The 21,311-nt window shown below is 39.4% G+C and overlaps 1 protein-coding gene across 1 annotated transcript; it reads left to right on the top strand.

The window, feature by feature from the left end:
* Positions 1-981: 981 nt before the first annotated feature.
* LOC149010310 (F-box protein At3g07870-like) lies at positions 982-12,652 on the top strand (the record flags this gene model as incomplete). Its single annotated transcript, XM_089162420.1, has 4 exons — positions 982-1,067; positions 1,177-2,842; positions 12,112-12,171; positions 12,268-12,652. Coding segments are annotated over exons 2-4 (2,034 nt in total), but the record flags the coding sequence as incomplete, so codon positions are not given.
* Between the last annotated feature and the right edge of the window lie 8,659 nt (positions 12,653-21,311).

The raw sequence follows: 21,311 nt of genomic DNA on the forward strand, positions 1-21,311 counted from the left end.
TGAAAACTATCCTTTAATCCAGCAGACAAAACTTAAAGGAACAACACTCAAAAAATCTTTAGTGAATGAAAGGCTTCCTGATGAGCACTAGACATTTAATGCATCTTAGAGCATTAAATGCTAAATTTAATGCCTTGATTGTATTTGAGTAATGATGAGCCGAATCTCATTACAACATTACTTTTGCCAAGATGGTGTATCTCAGGGGTTTTGACTAGGGTTTATTCGATAAATCCACATGCCACATGGCAATCACAGATAAACATTTTGCAAAGCGCAACCTTCGAACTAGGTTTTAGCTAAATGTTATCAATTTGTATGATTCATACTTGTCCAATGGCTTGAACCATAATGTATATAATAGGGGTATCACATATACCATTTGGGAGGGCGAGTTGAATTTGCAGCCTCTTCACTAAGATGTGTTTGTCATTCCCAATTGTAACAACCCTTTAATAATTCACTGAATATAATCCATTATCTAGACTTTGAATTACTTTTATGAAACCGGTCCAACCATAATTTGGCCAGACCAACTCTTACTTCTTCTGTTTTGACACAGACGATTTACGACTTCTCTGTTGGAAGGTGTTAGTTTTACTAGCCGACCAACCAACCCTGCAATTGTGATCGACCCTTACTTTGTTAGAAGAGCAAATTGTATTGGCACTCCAAAATGGAGGCCTTAAAGCACTGACATTCCACTTTATGTTTAAAAAGCAAAGATATCCCAAAATTAAATTTTTATTGGATACATATGTCAAATTTATCAATGAAAATAGTTAAATCATTGTTTATTTTCAAAAATATCCGTATAACTGTGTCGGAAAGGTTTTAATGACAAATTGGATAAATATATCCAATGAAAATCTAATTTTGGGGTCTATGTGCTTTTTAAATATAGTGGGGGTGTTAGTGGTTTAAGCCCTCCATTTTTGGAGTGCGAGTGAACTTTGCTTTTGTTAGAATGCGTTTCGTTACATAATTCCACGAATTTCAGCTGAAATCAGATTTCCAATTTATGGATTTCAAATCTATGGAATAACAGTTTAATTACCTGAATCTGTGTAATGACCCCGTGATATCATCCTGAAAATCTGTTTTTTCTATTTTCCAGTGATAAATAATAAATATACTTATTCTAATTTTGAACGTTGCTTTTGTCCGCTCTTGCAGTTTCTGGGTCTGGAGCATTTGTTTGAAAAACCGCCAAAACGTTTCTGCAAATTCGATTCAGTAGAAGCCAATCGAAAATGGAAGAAGCATGCAACGAAGGAAACAAGCCCCGAAACACAGCAAAGGAGGAAGTGAATGAAGATCAAAACTATGTCTCCTCAAGCAGCAACGCCCAAATGAAGCAGAAGAACAAAGAAGTAGCAGAGGAACCTGACATGTTTGATCGAATCTACCCACCGCTCTTAGGATATGAAGCTCCCGAATTCAATTTTGATTATGAAGATAGTTTTGGTAACGAGTACGATTCTGATTTTGATAATGATTACGATTACGATTCTGGTTTTGGTTACGGTTTTGATCTTTGGGATGATATGGAAATCCCTAACCCCTGGGACAGTTTATCCGATATGTTCATGCGTTATTATAAAGATGAAGAAGAATTCTTAAAGGAATTTTGCGATGACTATACCTACCTCAAGGCTATTCCCCAAAAAGAAGAGGACGAATTGATTGAGAAGCCAATGAACATCGGAGTGATGTCGATGCTCCCTTCAGATGTGGTTTTCGACATTGCTTCTCGATTGCCGATCAAAACTCTTGCAAGGTGCAGATGTGTGTGCAAGGATTTTTGTCGCCTTACTCACATCCGTCGTTTTATTAAAATGCACCATGATAGAGCAATCCAAGGTGATATCCCTCCAAGTCTTCTGTTTCATGCTAGGCATTGGACGGATGAACGAGGGTTTGACATTTATTCATTACAACATGATACTCGTGATGATACTCTAGATGCTCGGGCCGTTATTGCGCATTCTCGATTTTCTACCGGAAAGAAGGATATTGAATTTGTGGGATCTTGTAATGGTTTGGTCTGCTTGTCTGAGGCAATATATTATGGTCCTCGATTTGTCTGCAATCCTGTTACGGGGGAATACATTCGGCTTCCGAAGCCTAATGTGCGTACTGATTCCGACATTGTATCAGGCTTTGGCTATGATGAGGCGACTAATGAGTATAAGGTCGTAAGGATGTTGTTCCATTCAATTGATTTGGGGTATCAAAGCGGGACTCCGAGCTTTAAATTGGAAGGTGAAATTTACTCGCTTAGTTTGGGCCAATGGAAAAGTATTGGAGATGTGCTATATCCGCTTCGTGGAAAAGCATCCACTGCATTCGTGAATGGAGCTCTTCATTGGATGACAGATGACTATGGTTCCCTAAATGTGTCAGACCTGATTATTTCTTTTGATCTGCGTAGGGAGGAATTCCAAGTTGTTCCGCCGCCTCGAGGCTTTGCCCCAGGTCCACAGAGCCATATGCTGAATTTAGGTGTCTTAGGGGAATGTCTCTGTTTGTTCGATTATTCAACTGATAAGCGCCTTGATATATGGGTAATGAAGCAATACGGAGTAAAGGAGTCTTGGACCAAAGAATATGTCATCTCATGGAGAGGTTTCGGCAGGGACAATGGCCGTGTTATACCTTTGAGATTGATGAAAAATGGTGAGCTTTTGATGTCTTATAAAGGTGAAAGTCTGGTTTTTTATGACCCTGTGAGGAGAAGATTTAGGGATATTCGAATCCGAGGACTTCCGCCCCGCTTTGAAGCAATAATTCATGTTGGCAGTCTATTCTCACTGAGGAATGCTGTTGGATTGGTAAAGATGTAAGACAAATTTTTGCCCTTCCTATTTCCCCTATATATGTTTCATTTACCATTTTGACTTGATGAGATGTTCATTCTGGTATGTGTAAGATTTTTCTTTCTTTTTACTGCATAAAGTTTTCTGTGTTGTTAACAAATCAACTGAACCTAGAAAATTAGATTGGACATTGTTAATACAGTTTAGATTCAATTTTGTTGGGACTTGGTACTGACTAGGTTGACCTAGTCATACAGTGTTTTTCAGCTAGATTATGTTAAATTTCTGGTGAGATCCCAATAGAAGTATGGAAGAGCTTAAGAACCAACGGGCTAGTTTGATTGACTAAGTTGGACCTGGGTGAGACTAGTTTGAAAGGGCTAGTTTGATTGACTAAGTTTGGTCCACATCCATAAGTGTCTTCAGCTTTGAAAAAGCCGTCTTTTCTCCTTTGCTGGTAGGGTAGAGCTCATTAGATCTGTCCTCCAATCTTCTTACCTTCATTGGTGTGGTATCTTCCCGATTCCTAAGTTAATCTCGTCGGCAATGGAGTCTCTCTTCTGTGCCTTTCTTTGGAAGGGCTAGGAATCCTCACGATTCCCTCGCCCCAATCAGTTGGTCTAACATTTGTCGGCCCAAAACTGAGGGGGGCCTAGGAATCCGCCGGATCCATGAGGTCAACTCTGTTGCTTTGCTCAAGCTCATCTGGAAAATTGTTTCTAAACAAGATTCTATTTGGGTCAACTAGGTTCATTCTTACCTTCTTAAATATGATTCCCTGGACGGCTCCCATCCCTTCTAACTCCTCCTGAATCTGGAGGAAACTTCTCCTCAGACCTTGAGCCTTCCCTGCCATCACCACCCACATCTCCTCTGGTTCCTCTACTTCCTTTTGGCTTGATCTGTGGCATTCGATGGGAGTTCTCCTTTCCTTTTTCTTCCCCCGCATTCCCAAATCCACCCCTCTCAGCTTTCATTTCCAATGGTTCCTGGGTCCCTCTTCCCCACTCTAGTCTCACACAAGTTTGGACCTCCCTTACCCCCATTCTCCCCTCCCCCATGACCTCATTGTTTGGCTCCCCTCTACCACCAAATCCTTCATGACATCCTCTGCTTGGAACTTGGTTCGCTCCCCCTCCCCCCTCGCCCCCATTGGTTTTGTTCAACGGTCACATCCCCCGCCACTCCCTCACCCTTTGGAGAACCCTTAATCTTGCTCATCCAACCCGAGCTTTCCTTATCACCCGCAAAATCCTTGCAAACCCCAACTGTATCCTTTGTTGGAATGGTACTGAGGACATTGAGCACTTGTTCTTTTCTTGCCCTTTCTCTAGTTCTCTTTGGAGAAAAGCCCTAGCCTCCATTTGGCCTTGCTCTCGTTGCTCCTATGGGTTTGATCGTGACTGGTCTTGGGTATTGAGTGATTTTCCAGGTACCTCAATTTGTGACCGGATTGGTAGGCTTGTCTTTGGTGCCTTGGTCCACCATCTGTGCTTGAAGCGTAATCTCAAGCGCTGGATTTCCAAATCGCGGTCTCTGAACTCGATTTGGAATGCTATCCACTTTGATGTATCTTCTAGGCTTATTGCTTCTCCCCACCCCTCGGTTGTTGATCCCCAAGGAACATGCTCATTGTTGTTGCCTGGGGTCTCAACTCCCATTTCCATCCTCCTCTCTGATCCTTTCCTTTGTGGATCCTCTTGTATCAGTGCTTCGCCTTGTTTATTTAATTATTTATTCATCCAAAAAAAAGAAGAAGATTAAGAGCACAGTGAAAATGCTAGATGAATGGAGGAGACTCATGGAAATGTGTAAAGAGTGTAGGAAAGACATTTATATGATATTTATAGACCTAGAAAAAGTTTAGACAAAGTTTCTGGAGTGTTAATTTGGCAAATACTAGAGAAAAGAAGTGTTGCAAGTAAATATGTAGACATAGTTATGGATATGAATGATGGTTCAGTGATAAGTGTAAGAATAGTGGGGGGACAAAGTAATGAATTCCCAATTACAGTTGGGCTACATCAAGGATCAACTTTAAGCCCATATTTATTTGCACTTGTAATGGATGAATTAACCAAAGACATTCAAGATAAGGTCCCTTGGTGTATGCTTTTTGTTGATAATATACTGTTGATAGATGAGACTCAAGTGGGGATTAATACCAAGTTAGAATCATGGAGAGCAACTTTGGAAGAGGCTTTAAATTAAGTGGAATGAAGACAAAATATCTAGTTTGTACCCTCAGTCATAATCGAGCAGACGATGAGGTGGTGAAACTTGATGATAAGGAGATTCCTCCGAGTGATTCTTTTAGGTACCTAGGTTCAATCATAAACAAAAGAGGTGACATAGAGGATGATGTATCCCAAAGAATTAAAATAAGGTGGATGAAGTGGAGAGGTGCGTCCGGGGTTTTGTGTGATCAACGTATCCCATTAAAGCTTAAAGGAAAATTCTATAGGACGATCGTTTGACCATCTATGATGTATGGTGCAGAGCGTTGGATTGTTAAAAAGAATCATATAAATAAACTCAATGTAGCAGAAATGAGAACACTAAGATGGATGGGTGGCGAAACTAGGAAGGATAAGATAAAGAATGATCATATTATAGTTGGTTTAAGAGTTGCTCCCATAAGTGATGAGCTTTGGGAAAGTCGTTTGAGGTGGCCCAACCATGTTCCACGAAGACTTATAAATGCCCCTGTACGGAGAAGTGATATAATCCAGATTGAAGGAACTAGAAGAGCTAGGGGTAGACCTAAGATAACCTTAAGAGAAGTGATGAGAAATGATATGCATAACTTAGGCCTTGTATCTATTATGGCCTCAAACAAAATTGATTGGAAGGCAAGAATCCATGTAGCCGACCCCATTTAGTTAGGACAAGGCTTATTGTTGTTGTCTAGACAAATTCTCTCTGTTGGTTTGAGCCATGTGGTCCTTGATTTCCTGGTCATTATGCATAATTACCTCGGGAAGTTTGAAGTTCTTAGACAAGAAAATACAATGATAAACTACTTAATGTGATCCAAATTTCCAACGGTTTGTCTATTAGTCTTATTCCCCGCTGTTGGCACTATTTCGTCCGCATTGTAATGTAGTATCCCTGTATAGCCTTTGGAGAATCAAACCCAAACAAAGCCCAGTTTTTGGTTCAACAAGGATTACATTTATTTATCTGTTTGTCTTATTTATTTTGAGTTGACTACATAGGAGTTGGACTAGCTTTGTGTTTGAGTTGCACGTTATTTTAGCATTTTAGTTAGAACAGGAGTCTTATTATTTCTCTCTTAAATACTTGTGTAACCCAACAATGGAAACAGTGAACTGAACAGAAGTTTATTGGGTTTATTCGGTGTATGGCTGTGTGATCTTTATCCCCTTCCCTGGCAACTTTCCCATTCTTTTATCCGGTCCTCCACCAGTTTGGTGTCAGAGTTAAAGGATCCTGTCTTCGTCTTTCCCTTGTGATCCCTCTCCCCATTTTGTTCTTTTTTCCCGAGTCATGATCAAATTACCAGCAGCAATCTAATAGAGTTTATGTAAAAAACATAGTGGGGAGAAGTCAGTTCTCTTTCCATGATTATGCTTGTCTTCTCTTCTCAACCTCATAGAATCAATCATTGACATGGTTTGAGGATGTAGTTTTTGGAAGCTAATTTGGTGCACCAAGAAGTAGTCTTGGTTCGAATCTCAATGAGTTGGTGCACTTTCTTTTTGGTTGAAGTCAATTCCAGATTTGGGTAGGTAATATAAGTAAAATTCCGAGTAGGTCTCTGTTCTGATCACGCACATGGGATCGGATGAAGTGTTTGTGTGAACTCAAGCTTTCTCGGACGGAGTCCTGAGATAAATAAGTGAGCTCACGTGATCAGCCTTTGTTCTTGTGTTGACCTATTATGAGAGAAAACAAAAAACACAAGTGGTTTCTTCGAGGGAAAACCAATCCTCCAAACGCAATTCATTAATTTTCCAAAACATGCCAAACTTAACAAAAATTACAATATTTAAAGACTAGTTCCCACTCCTATTAGACTCAATGTGACCAATTGACTCACTAAAAAATAGTAAACTGAACTTAACCACTTACCGACCCACCGAGTTAGACTCGACGTTTTAATTGACTTAGTAAAACGTAGGAAAACAAATTACCCACTTACTAACCCACAACAATAAAATAGGATCATTCTCCACTCAATCTAACAACTCAATCCAACTAATTGGCCCCAAAAATGATAAAAAATAGGAATAAAATTAGGTAGAAACCTGCATGCATAACATCCCTTCCTCCTCAAACGACACCCTTGACCTTAAGGGTGAGTTAGCCGACACTCCTTCTCTTGGTACCTGATATGGCATGAACAGAAATTTCTGGTAGATCAGCATTATTTGAAGTTGCATTGGGTTCGGACAGGCCCTCTTCACCATCTGACCAACTTCCTTCAATAAGGAATAGCTTCTTGCAATGGTGGCCAGGCCCAAACTTTTTGGAATTGAAGCATAATCCTTTGGCTTAAATTTGTGCTTGGGTTTGATCTCCGTGGGTAGTGCTGAAAATGATGTTCGACTTGCTTGGGTGCAAGATTCATACAACCTGGCAAGACCAATTGCTGTTGATAACGTGGCTGGCTTGCAGGCTTGAACATCAATATTAAAATTTGCTTTCAATCCACTAATAAAGCATCCCACCTGTTGAGTTGGTGATAGTTTCCTTGCTCATAACAATAAGCTAGAAAACTCGGCTTGGTACTCTCCAATCGTCCAAGTCTGCTCTAATTTTGTTAAATCACCAAAGAAATCTTGGAATTAAAAGGGACCTTACCTGATAAAAATTTCCTTTTTAAATTCTGGCCAAGCGATAGGGGCATTCTTATGTTCCTCCTTGAGCAATTGGTACCATAATTGCACCTATCCTTCAAGATCCCATGATGCTAATGGAAATCATTCATCCATTGGCGTTTGACGATATGACAAACCCAACTAGTAGGGTCTTCCTCTCCATTGTATCTAGGGAAGTCAAGCTTCACAACCTTGGGTAGTAACGTCCCCATTCCCCTGGAACTGTTGAACAATTCGTTGGAAGTCTTACCACCTTCTCGTGGTCGATTGTTGTGAGAGCTCTCACTCACATTTCGACTGCCAGGCTGCCTGCAACATTGTCCAACTTTGTGTTGACCGCCGCAAACATCTGCTGCATCGTCTCCATCAATTCTTGAAACTTTCGATCTTGTGCAGGTGTTAGAGACTCCATCTCTGTCTCTAATCGATCCAAGCGTGGGTTAGCCATGCCTGGATCTGATACCAATCTGTTATAATCACGCACATGGGATAGGGTGAAGCATTCATGTGAATTCAAGCTTCCTCGGATGGAATCCTGAGACAAATAAGCGAGCTCGTGCGATTAGCCTTTGTTCTTGCGTTTGGCTGTTTGGAGAAAAAAATAGAAAACACAAGTGGTTTCTTTGAGGGAAAACCAGTCCTTCAAAATCAATTCATTAAACCTCCCAACATGCAAAACTCAACAAAAATTTCAATATTTAAAGACTACTTCCCACCCTAATTAGACTCAATGTGACCAACTGACTCACTTAAAAATAGAAAACTGAACTTAACCACTTACCAACCCACCGAGTTAGACTCAATGTTTTAATTGACTTAGTAAAACATAGGAAGATAAATTACCCACTTACTAACCCACAACGGTAAAATAGGATCATTTCCCACTCAATCCAACTAATTGGCCTAACCCATTCAAAACAATAAAAGTTAGGAATAAAATTAGGTAGAAACCTGCATAAATAACAGTCTTGCCTAGATACCAAGATATTAACATGAAGGACATCTCGTCTTGGAACCCGTAAAAGGAGATATTTTTTAGATTTTGGCAAATTTTCATACTATGCTCCTTGCTGATTTCCAACTTGGTATGATACCTTTGTTTGAGAATCAATCAAAATTACATTTCCATTATACCTATTTTTGGAACCGCAGAATGAAGGGTGCTTCAGTACAGGCTTTACTGTGTTATTACTTCAGTTAGAAGATATAATGGAATTTTATTGCTGGCTTGAAGACATAATAGATGAACTTTAGGATACAAATTAGTTGATTGAAGACCAAGGAGCTCAATACTAGGTTACCGTCAGCTTTTCCTCCATGTCCTTGTTTCTCTCTCATCAGGCAACGTCTTGGATGTGGCTGGGCTTGCTTGAATTCCCCAGCAGCTGAGTTTCAGGTTTGTAGGGCTTCAGTTGCTTAAGTGATGTGCTATCGGAGACAGGTTCATTCTCCCAACTTGATGGGTACCACCAGATTTATTTATTAATTGGTTTTGGTTTTTGTTTTGTCTGACAAGCTTTTTAGTGTGTTGAATGGGTGTTTTTGGTTGGGTAGTTGCATATTGTGGGACTTAAATGCCTGCTATTGAATGAGGCTACATTGTAAGAGATGCATTTGATTTTATTTTGTTCAAGAAACTATGGTTTGTTTTCTTCATAAATAGGATGTTTGGGACAAATAGATATTAAAAACCCCTTTTTTGGCCTCAAAACTACTTCATCAAGTTGGCTGAAATTAAGTCCCTGGTCTTGAACAAATCTTGGTTTTTTGGCTTGTAGAAACCAAGTTCTTGAACCTTGGTTCAGATAGGTCCTAGCGTCTACATCAGTGATGGCTTAGTTGATGCTTATTTTAGCTGAAATTAGTACCTGCCATAAGTGATCTTGATGAGTTTAGCCAGACGAGTCTTGTTGATACAAAATCACTTGAATTTGGGTTACGAGGTTCAGATTTGTACCTTCTTAATTGTTTACCCAAATCATGTAGTCAGAACATTGTTGTTCTTTGGGCATGCTTATTCTAACCATAATGGGAGATCTCATGAGATATCTCGTTTTTTCAAAGAAGCGAGACGAGATGGAGATCGAGAGCAGAGAGTTGGGAATCTCGTTCGAGGTTTCGCCATATCTTGCTATATCTCACCATATCTCACTATATCTTGCCATATTTCGCCGGAACTCTCAATTTTCGCCCATTTTTTTGAGGACTTAGGCTGGATTTTCACTTGCAACTACTCTTAGCACATCTACAACATTAAAGGAAGATCAATCATTTCTTGCTTGTCTTATGAACTTATGATTTAATGACTTATATAGAATTTCTAATGATTGTATAATTTTATTATTCTATTCATATGGATGGAAGTTTGATGACATTTAGGTTAGTTGATGCATTTGATGCACTTGCTTTTCATTTATTTGCCTTAAAGGTTCTATATTACATGTTGTATAACCTTGCATTCCCTAATCCTATAACATTTCGGTTTCCCACAATTGGTAGACTTAAAAAATCATACTTAGGGTTGTTTTCTGACAAATCCAAGGCCACCAATGTGTTCAAAAGTCCTTAAAAGTTTAAGCCTAGCTGGTACTCTAAAACCCATCGAAATGGGCCACCAAGTTGATGCCAAAAAATCGCATATCTCGGCTGAGATGGTCGAGATCTCACTCGAGAGCGAGATCTTCTACCATATGATTCTAACAGTTCATGATCATTGATTAGAATCCAACCATCATCTTATAAGGTTGACTTTGACCTCATTGTTGACCTAGGTTTTTTCTTCTTCTTCTCCACTTTTATTTTTTTGAATACTGCTAGAAAGTGTCTTATCTCAACCTAGGGTTCACTCTACTAATCTACCCAACCTCCACTAGTGGCTGTGTTGGGCAGGTATATTCTCTTTGAGATTTTTCGTACTATACCAAGAGTGTTCTTTGTGGACTGCAACTCTTGATATTTTCGTCTAGCTATTCTCTATCCACAGGACCACAAGGATCATTCTCTCCCTTTTTTCCCTTTCAGCATTTGTGCAGGGGCGGAGCCAGGAGTCACCATTGGGGGGGGGGGGGCAATGACCTTTCTATCCATTGTCTTAACCCTTAAAAATTTTCTTCAATAAAAGGGGGGAGGGGGGGGGGAGCAAGTGCTGAAATTTCACGCTGGAAAGAGGGTCAGATGACCAAAAAAAGGGCCCAAAGGGCTTCTATTAAGAAATTCTATAAAAAGGGGGGGGGGGGTATGGCCCTTCAGTCCTAGGGGAGCTTCGCCCCTGATTTATGGTGAGGCAGTCTATTGTCCTTCTGTGAATGAGTTTTGATCTTATTTCCCTGCTGTTTGATATGAAATGGTCCAGTCCCTAATTAAAAAGATGCTTCTTGTGAATTTGTGATCTGGTGGACCATGCTTCCATTGCTTGCTGTTGTCTGATTATTGGATATCTGATGAATCCTTTGATGATTGTGTGGAGCTTTCGTGTTGGGCAGCTTTATAATTATAGCCTGGATGCCTTTGTAAGCCTTCATATGTTAATATTTTGGTGAGATCCTGGTCTCTGACCTCAGTGCTACCTTGGAAACAAAATTTTTTTAACGTTCTGTTTATTTTAGGGGTGGGAGTCGGAAGTTTAGGGTTGGTTGTTTTTGCTTTTATGTGTCACCTGCTTGTTATCTCTGACTTCCTTGTTATGCCATTGACCTTACATGATATATAAAAGGTTGATCACTACTTAATAAAATTTCTGTTATTTTTTAAAATAATTTCTCTGTTGAAACGAATCTTTTGTGTTGTAGAATAAATCATTGTTGGACATTTTAAAGCTTTTCTAAAGTGTAGCACACAAATCTGATAACTGGCCATCGGGCCGACTGTGAAAATCAGTATCATGGAAAATCTAGGGTAGCTAATCCTTGAAGCTTTACTTTCATACAGGTTATATCTCTACATAGCCAACATTGTCCTGCACCTGTAGTCTGATGATTTTATTCTATCAGACAGGAAGGCATTGTACAGTCCTCGTTATTGCCTTGAAACAATTCTATGAACTTTTGAGTTGTGGTCCTTTGAAACCTTTCTCCAATGAAAAATTGTGATAGGAAGTAGGTTGAAGATGGAAATACTGCTTCTCTTCTTACATCAACTTTCTCTTTCTACTTAATGGTTGCCCTCTAGCTACACTCTTTGCCCCACTGTTCAGTCATCAAACATGTGAGCTTCTGCCTTTCATGCCATTAAATTGTCGATGAAGATATGAGGACCGGTAAAAGTTTGAGTGGATTTCCAACTGAAGGGATTGAATTATCTTCATGCTGAGTTTTACTTTATCCCCTTTTAATTTCTTGGTATTTTTGTCAAATATGTGATCTCAATGAAACAACTCTCATATTTATTGTATCCTGACCAACGTGGACTTCACAACTTGGTATTCATTCCATTGTGGTTGTTTTTGGCAGAGATAGATATAACTTAAGCTTCGGAGAATGGTGCTCGACTTTATTTCCAATTCCTCCTCAGTAATGTTCCTCTCTCCACTGTGATGATTTAACTCTTTGTAAGTTATTACCATTACTTTATTAAGTTGACTTATATCTGGGCTATGCTTTGAGCAGCGGATCTATAACGTATTGCGACAAGCAACTGTCAAAACATGGACTGAAACCCAGCGATGGGAATGGAGAGAACCTTCAATGCTTCAAAAGGCCAGAAGAGCAGGACAGATATCAGAGGGAGGAGGTTGCCTCTGTTGCTGATAAAATGGTTGATGATATGGATGCTTTCCTTAATCTTTATGATAAAGGAACGAATTCTTACATGGAATCAAGAGGAATATTAGCAACGAGAGAGAGCTGGGAAAGAGGAAGAGGTGGTGGAGATATAAGTGGAAGTGGAAATGGAAGAAGAAGAGGAAGAGGAAGACGAAGAGGAAGGGGCTGGGGAAGGGGAAGAGGGAGAAGTGGAAGGGGAGGGGAAATTGGAAGTGGAAATGGAAATGGAAGTGAAGGGGGAAGGGGAAGGGGAAGGGGAAGGGGAAGTGGTAGTGGAATTGGAACTGGAACTAGAACTGGGAATGGCAATGGAAGGGGAAGGGGAAGGGGTAGAGGAACATTTGTGTGGAGAGTGAAAGAGTGCAAAACTTAATCTGCTTTTTGATCCTTTCTAGTTAAAACAAGTGTATGTGGAGATGGGCATGAGACTTCTTGAGAATGGATGACTACCATGTTTGCAGTTTTGGTGTGATTTAGGGCAGTATGGATGCTCCCTTATTGCTTGATTTCTTGCATACCTCAAGTCGGCATCTATCTTCTGCTACATCTTGTTTTGAACTATTACATCTTGATGTTTGGGGTCCACACCGCTTAACAATTTTTTTTTTTTTTTAACAGTTGTTGATGATTACTCATGAAGCACTTGGATTTATTTAATGGCTTCAAACACTGAGGTGAATTGTCTCATTCTTCAATTCTTTGCTATGGTTTAGACTCAATTTAACACCCATATAAAATGCCTTATTTCCAATAATGGAACTGAATTTTTTAATGCACCCACCGATCAATTTTTGGCCTCCCATTGGTGTTCACCAATCCAGCTGCAATGCCACCCCCCCTTCCCCAACAAAATGGGATTGTAGAACGCAAACACCAACATTTATTGAATGTTGCACGAGCTTTATGTTTCTAAGCTAATTTGCCATTAGAATTTGGGGGAGGGGGATTGCGTTCTCTTGTTACATACTTACATCATAAGTCCTCTGGCCACCCTTGTGCTCCACGGTTGGAAATGTCATGAGGTACTTTTTAACAAGATCCCAACCTTTTTCCATATGCGTGTGTTTGGCTATTTGTGCTTTGCTAAAACATGACTTCATTACATAAATTTGATAAGAGGGCCTCTCTTGGAATTTTTATTGGTTATCCCTGTGGGCAAAAAGGTTATTGCATTTTTTTATCTTTTGTCCAAAAAGACAATAGTCAGTCATGATGTTTTTTTTGTCATGAAAATAGTTTTCCTAATTCTTCCCTATCTTCCACATCTCCTATTGGCTCCTTTGTGTTACCCTTACCCATTTCAGAAATTGCATCTGAATCTGACAATATTGTCAACACTCCACCAATGGAACGTACTCACCCACACTTCCTCCTTCCCCACAACCCATTATCCCCATTGATCGTCTAAAGCGATCACGATGACCCCCAAGGTATTTACAGGATTATAATTGTGCCTTACTCATGTCCCAATCATCTTCATCCATTCATGGTTCAGGTATACCCCATTTAATTTTTTAAGTCATTCCCATTCCCCCCCCCCCCCCTGTTGCTTTCCTAACATCACTTTCAAATGTTGAACCTACGACATTTGCTGAAGCAATGAAAAGCCAAGAATGGTGTGATGTAACGCAATCTGAAATTGCAGCCCTGTCCAATAACAACATTTGGTCAGTTGTTTTGTTACCATCTGGCAAAAAGCCCATTGGCTCTAAATGGGTTTATTGCATTGGGAAAAATTCAGATGGCTCCATTGAGCGTTATAAAACTCACTTGGTGGCCAAAGGATACAATCAAATTTAAAGTGTGGATTATCATGACACATTTGCCGTGTGGCAAAACTTGTAACTATATGTGTCATTCCTGTTCTTGTTGCTGCATGTGGCTGGCCTTTACACAAAATAAATGTTCACAATGCGTTCCTCCAAGGAGATCTTGATGAGGAGGTTTACATAGTTCCCCCATTAGGATATTGCCGAAAGGGGGAGAACCTAGTTAATTGCTTACATAAGTCTTTATAGAGGCTCAAACAGGCCTCTAGACAGTGGTTCAATAAGTTCTCCACTGCATTACATGTTTGGATTCTCTCACTCCTTAGGGGACTACTCTTTGTTCACACTAAGATATCGAGAGGATATTGTGCATGTTCTATCATATCTGGATGACATTGTCATCAGTGGTTCTAGTAATATTTGATTCAATTTGTCTAAGTCATGCTTCACCAACATTTCCACATTAAGGATCTTGGAACACTCTTCCTATTTTTTGGGTATTGAGGTTACCTGTTCTACCAAGGGACTGTATCCTTATCAACAGAAATGTATCCTGGACATCTTATCTGATTATGGGTTTATCGGCTCTCATCATGCTGATACATCGATGGAGCAAAATCTTCGATTGACTGATTCAGTTGGTAACATTCTCACTGACCCTAGTACTTATAGACGTTTGGTTGATCGATTAATATATCTGACTGTTATTCGGCCTGACATTATGTATGTCATGAACGTTCAGTCAATTTATGCACTAGCCACGTCAACCTCATTTAGATGCTGCTCATCAACTTCTAGGTTTTCTTAAGGCTACCCCCAACCAAGGATTTTTCCCCCCTACTGATTCAACATGTCAACCCTAAGCATATTGTGATTCAGATTGGGTCACTTGTCCAATGACATGTCGATCCACAACCGGGTATTTTATCTTCCTTGGATCTAGCCTTATTTCGTGGAAGAAAAAAATCAGCATACAAATCTTATTCAGCTGGTCAAAATTGCCACGACTCAACAAATCTCTGATGTTTTTACTAAATCACTTGCGTGTGAACACTTTAATTAGCTTATATCCAAGTTGGGCATTTGAAATCTCCACACTCCAACTTGAGGGGGAGTCTTTGCATGACAACTTATGCCACTATGACTCATCTACCTTATTTGTTCCCTCTAATTTCTCTATTAATTTTTATCCTACAGCTAGCTAATTGATTGATTCTACGACTCTTTAATTGATTGTAAACACCATTTTGTATATTTCATTATGGGTAGACTCTTGCTGTGTATCTTGTATGTATGCCTTTAAAGATATTGCAATAAAGCATGGCAATTTACAACCCAATATGACATTTAACAAAACGGCATTCTTTGTAAGACCCAACGAACCAAGTCCAGCAAACTATATAAGGAATTTTCCACGGTCAGTGAAGTAGCTGTTTATCTCAATGTGAAGTGTCTGATTAAATTTAATTTTCTTAAAGATATTGCTAAACATCCTGTCCTTTTTTTTTTCTTTCTCTTCTTGTTTCAGTGTTGCTCTTGTTTTGGACAATCCAGATTTTCTCGACAGGATTGCAGAAACAATCTTTTCCAGGGCATCTGTGAAATTTATCATCCTTCTCTTGGGTGAAAAGTTGGGCATAACTTCTAAAGTAACAGAGGACATGGCTGTTTTTAGTGTAGCAAGAGTAGGACCTCCTACTGAGGTGCAGCCGCAGAAGAGAAGGAGAAACTAGAGAACAAGAAGAGAAGAGAATGAAAAGAAGAGGTGGTGGAGACTGGAGACGACCCTGCAGTTGTGTCGTCTCTCCCCTCAAGTGTATTTATTTATAATAGAAGGTTACAGCCCTAAATCAGACCCAAAAACTGATGGGAATCCATTTTACTAATTTTAGATACATTCCAAAAATAAACACCAACCTTCTAAAGTTTTAAATCTGTCCAAAAAAAGGGAAGACAAAATCTGCTAGAACATATGTAACAGAATCTGCATTTTCTAATTTTGTATAGCACCCAAACTTTCTAATTTTGATCTCCACAATTCTCACTAATGTGAATGCAAAGACCCCCCTGGCCAAAACTATAAGTGGGCTCCTTAGGATGGCTCCAAAAAACCACCGTAAGCTGGCGAACCCCTTTTGGGGGGTAGTTTGGACATTTTGCTTCCTTTTTGAGGGCTGGAATTACTTCCAGATCTAGTCTGCGAGTTTGATTTTATTTTTAGTTCCCAATTTGAGTTAAGTTTGGTTTTGTTTAGAGAGTTCCAGTGTGATTTAAAGTTGTTGGAGTCCTAAGTTATCTTGATTTAGCATTTGCTTTTAAGTCAACTTAAAGTGTGTTAGTAAGATTCAATCCTAGGGTTGTAGTCTTGTAGTAATTTAATTCCATTTTGAGTGTTTTGATCAAAAGTTCAAATCCTTATCTATTAGGGATTCCCAACCCCAGTTAGAGTCTTTTTGTTTTAAGGCTATAAATAGCCTATTCATGCAACGTAATTCTCAGTTTGGATGATTAATAAAGTTGATTGTGTTGAGGATCAGGGTCTCCTTATGGGTAGCCTCTGGTTGAGTGAAATTGCTTAAGTTTCTTCATTATATTCTTCAATCTAGTCGCTTTCAGGCAATCATTAAGCAGCCATTCAAGCAATCCAGCATGCAAGTAATTAAAGAATCCCCTCCCCACCCTTCTCCTTTCCTGCACAACCTTAGATCCCCCTCTCTGCTGTAGCCTTGCTAGCCCTTCCCCTACTGCCTAGACCTAGGAAACTACCCCAACCCCATCGCAAGTACTTCCCCCACCCTTCCCCTTCAGTTTCAGTCAAGCCCTAGCCCCTCCCCTCCACCTTGCTTACCTGCGATAGCAGCCACACCCAACCCCTGGTAACTCCTGATCCTCAGCCCCTTTAAGGCCCCTTTCATCTCCATTAGCATCATAGCCCCTGGTATCAACTGCTGCTATTACTTCAATTCTGCCCTGTTTCCCGAGCTCTGGAAAACCTGCACTTCATCTTCTCCCTTGAGAAGTTGCAAAAATTTTAATTGCGGAATTCTGGTTCTCTTAAGTTCTGTTCCATCAGTTTACGTTCCAGTTGTGCAAGTGCAGCACCAGCAGGGGTAAGCCTTTCCTAACCCTAGCTGAACCTACCCTGAGCCCTAATTTTGGCTTTTAGTTCAAAATTCAAATCTGACTTCAGTTTGCAGAAGAATTCAGATATGATTTCCAGTTACAGCAAGCTCTGGAGTACCCTAAAACCCCTGAAACATCCTTCCCCTTTTGCTGGATTTCCTTGGTAAACCCTAAGTCTAGGAAAATTACTAAAATACCCCTAACCTCAGACCTGGTTTTCATCTCTCACTTTCCTTTTCCATCACCCATGGAGCGCAACATTTAGCTTCAAGTAGATCATAGAATAGGGATGAGAAAACCATAAAAAATTGATTAACTCTCGTAAAGAGGGTATTGCTTTCAGCAGACTTGTCATTAGGTTGAAGTTTGCCTTTTATAATTATTGTGTACTTGGCAATGCTTTTGTTTCTAACAGCATATTGGTAATTGTTGTCCAAAGCAAGAAATACCTGATGCTCTGTATGGGTGAATAACAACTGTGTTGGTTTAATCGGGAAATGGCCAATCATACTTGTTAGGGTTGAATGCTTAAGGTTTCAGATTCAAGCAGCTCATTGCTAGATGATCAGTCAAGCTAAGCTAAGAGACAAAAGCAGGGCTCGACAGTAAGCACTTGGTCACCGATGAGGAAACCTAGGTTAGTCTTTTGGGTCAATCAACCGACGGAACTCCTTGTCAGCTAACCTTTATATTTAGGCTCCCAGGGTGATTTTGAAACACCTCCAGTCAGGTTGTATGATGTTCAAATTTTGTGGGGGTAAGGCAGGGTCAGTGTTACCTGATTGCTATACAACAGAAGGTGGAACTACTTAGTTGACTTTGGATATTGTCTGATACAAGAACCAGGAAATCAGTACCTACAAAAATAAATAGGAGGAAAAGAGAATGGACAGAACTTGACAGAACTATAGACCTCACAATAGGATTCTAGCCTAATGAACCTAGGTCCACCTTCTTGTAACATAATAAACTGAAAATTGCAAGCATGAACAGTCTTAACATAATTTCAACTAAACCCAACCTTGGATATTCAATCCTGTATGTTTGGTAATCTTTTGCCACCAACCTTGCCTTGAATATCTCAGTCCCATTTACTGGATTATGTAGATCCTTCTGCATCCAACTGGAATCTGCCCTTGGGAAGATCTACTTTGGGTCAGACATAGCCTCAGGGACTGAGAATGGTGGAATTCAGGATGTGGGTCCAAAGAGAACTTTTGGCAGGTCTTTTTCCTCCAGCATACTCTTTAAATTTTCAGAATACAGCTGGTTAATTCTCAATTTGAACTATGTCAACTTCTTTGAGGACAGGTATTGAGGAGAAGAATACTTGATGTTGACAACTTGACATTCAACTGGAGCTGCAACTGTTGTCTCACTCTGTCAAAGCTAGTTTATATTGATACATGATAAATCTTGATTTCGTTTGAAGGAGCTTTTAGTTCATATACTTGAAAACTGTTGATTTTTCCTGAATATTGATTTGTACTATGTGTCGATGTTGCTTAATTCGTGAAATTTTTGCGTTTGTTAGTCTGGATTGTGTTAGCTTAACACGGGAATTTGAAAGACCTGCTTTCAATTGCTTGTGAATGTTTTGGCTCTTGATTGTTGGGCCTACCATTTAGCTAACTATTTCTAGGTCAAAGCTGCATTTATGAAGCAAACAACTCTGATGATATTGCTAGACTTGTTTATACTAGTGGAACCAGGAGTTATGCTTACCCATCAAAATCTATTGCATCAGGTCTGATAAATTTTTTTTGTTATATTTTATTTTTACAGATAATACTTTGGTAAAAGTTTGGTTGCTAGACGTCATATTATGCAAAAATTCTCTCTAATTAACGACTAGGATTTGGGTTGAAAAAAATGATTTCTCTGCCCTTTTCTTCTTTCTTAACAGCTCTTTTGTTTTCCAAAAAGCGATGTGTATAACCAAGTTATTCTCTTGGTACTCTTGTCCTTGTTTGCGTTCCTTTCTTCTTGGGTGGGAAACATGTATCCTAGCATCTTCATTTCGTTTTCAAGTTTAGCTTTTTCAAATCTTACTTGTGATGCTGTTAACAAATGAAAGCAGTGTTTTAGTCCTAAAATAGAACTAATTCTTGTTCTTTTAATGTTCACATATTTATCTGTTTTGTATCTATTCACAATCTTCTTTCCTTTGTTAAGAAAAACACCTGAGTTGGATCTTCGTTTTAATTGTTTACTTAGATAAGAAACTTTTGGGGACATGGTACCTTTAAGCAGGCTTCCATCTTGGCATGCTTATGAACCAGCAGGTGAATACTTTATATTTACATGCGGGGTTGAGCAAGTATACACTTCTGTGCCAAATTTGAAGGTACTTTTCTTCAGATCATTGGTTTGTTCTTGGCAGTGTCCCTTCTCCTTACAAATCTTAAGCTTCAGAAGAGAGTTAAATATTATCTCACTTATAGGTTGACCTTTATTTCATAAGCTATTTCAACTTAAATTTTTCTTACTTTATTATTTGTGGAAATTTGGTTAGATGAGAACACACGCCTGTAGTGGCATGCTATTGATGGCTTTTCCAAGTCATCCTTGTTTATCGTTGTGGCTACTTTTCTTGATAGGAAGATTTGAAGCATTATCAACCACGTTTCCTTATTCCAGTTCCTCTTTTATATGAGACACTATAATTCTATACCCCGTATATAAGTATGATGGAATGTTGTTGGAAACTGAATATATCTTACTCTAGTAAGTGTATTTTCCAGATCAAAGGAAGACAGTACCAGTTTCTCAAAGGACCTATTAACAGTGGTTTGCTGTGGGAGCAAGGACCTATACAAATTTATTGAGATGTAAAATGGTGCTATAACTATGATAGAAGATGAAAAAAATATGATCTAAATTATGATCCCTAGAGAAGTTGCTGGTGGTGGTTTTTGATTTTTTTAGGGATGAAGAAAAGCTAATGACAGGGAGATTGGAGCCCTCCTCAGCCTTTGAGAAACTGGTACTTTCTTGTTTCAACAACAAGAAGCCTTGTCCCCACTAAATGGGTTCGGCTACATGGGCTCTTCCCTTCCAATCAGTTCTATTTGACGCCATATTGGATACAAGGCCTAAGCCATGCATATCCTTTCTCCCCACTTCCTTAAGTTTATTTTAGGTTTGCCCCTAATTTTTCTAATGCAATCAATTTGGATTAGATAGCTTCTTTGTATAGGGGCTTTAAGGGTCTCTGTGGAACATGGTGGTGCCACCTTTGTCAACTTTCTCATAGCTACTCCCAGACTAGGTCTAATATGACCTTATCTTATCCTTCCTATTTTTGCTATTCATCTATCTTAGCATCCTCATTTCTACAACAATAGTAAGCCTTTTCCCAACTAAATGGGGTCGGCTACATGCATTCTTGCCCTCCAATCAGTTCTGTTTAAGGCCATGTTAGATACAAGGCCTAAGCTATGCATATCCTTTCTCACCACTTCTGTTAAGGTTATCTCAGGGTTCTGCCAGTGTTTGTTGCCGGTCCCAAGCTTGGGTAAAAGAGGAGGGTTGGTACGTCAGGTCAACAGCCGGCATTGAAAAAAAATATGTAGCCAAACCCTTTTCATGGATTCGATCTCAGCATCCTCATTTCTACTACACCGAATTTATCTATAAAATGCTTCTTAACAACCCAACACTTTGCACCATACATCATAGCTGATTATATGATGGTCCTATAGAATTTTCCTTTGAGCTTTGAAGGAATACGTCAATCACAAGGACACACCACTCCACTCCCACCCTAATCTAATTTTTTGAAAAACACCATCCTCTATATCACCTCTTTTTAAAAAATTATGATTGAGCCACGGTACCTAAGATAATTGCTTGCTACTATCTTGCTTCGCTCTGATAAATACTTTACTTTTGAATAGCCAGCACTTAGAAGTTGTCCACTGTGATCTACTCTTATGATATTCATAGATCAGGCAGGAGCTGCATTGATTCTTGTAGGAGTTCATGCTTAATTTA

This window comes from Hakea prostrata, chromosome 7 (assembly GCF_041222555.1).
Source record: "Hakea prostrata isolate BN-2017 chromosome 7, UWA_Hpros_2, whole genome shotgun sequence".
Classification (NCBI taxonomy): domain Eukaryota; kingdom Viridiplantae; phylum Streptophyta; class Magnoliopsida; order Proteales; family Proteaceae; genus Hakea; species Hakea prostrata.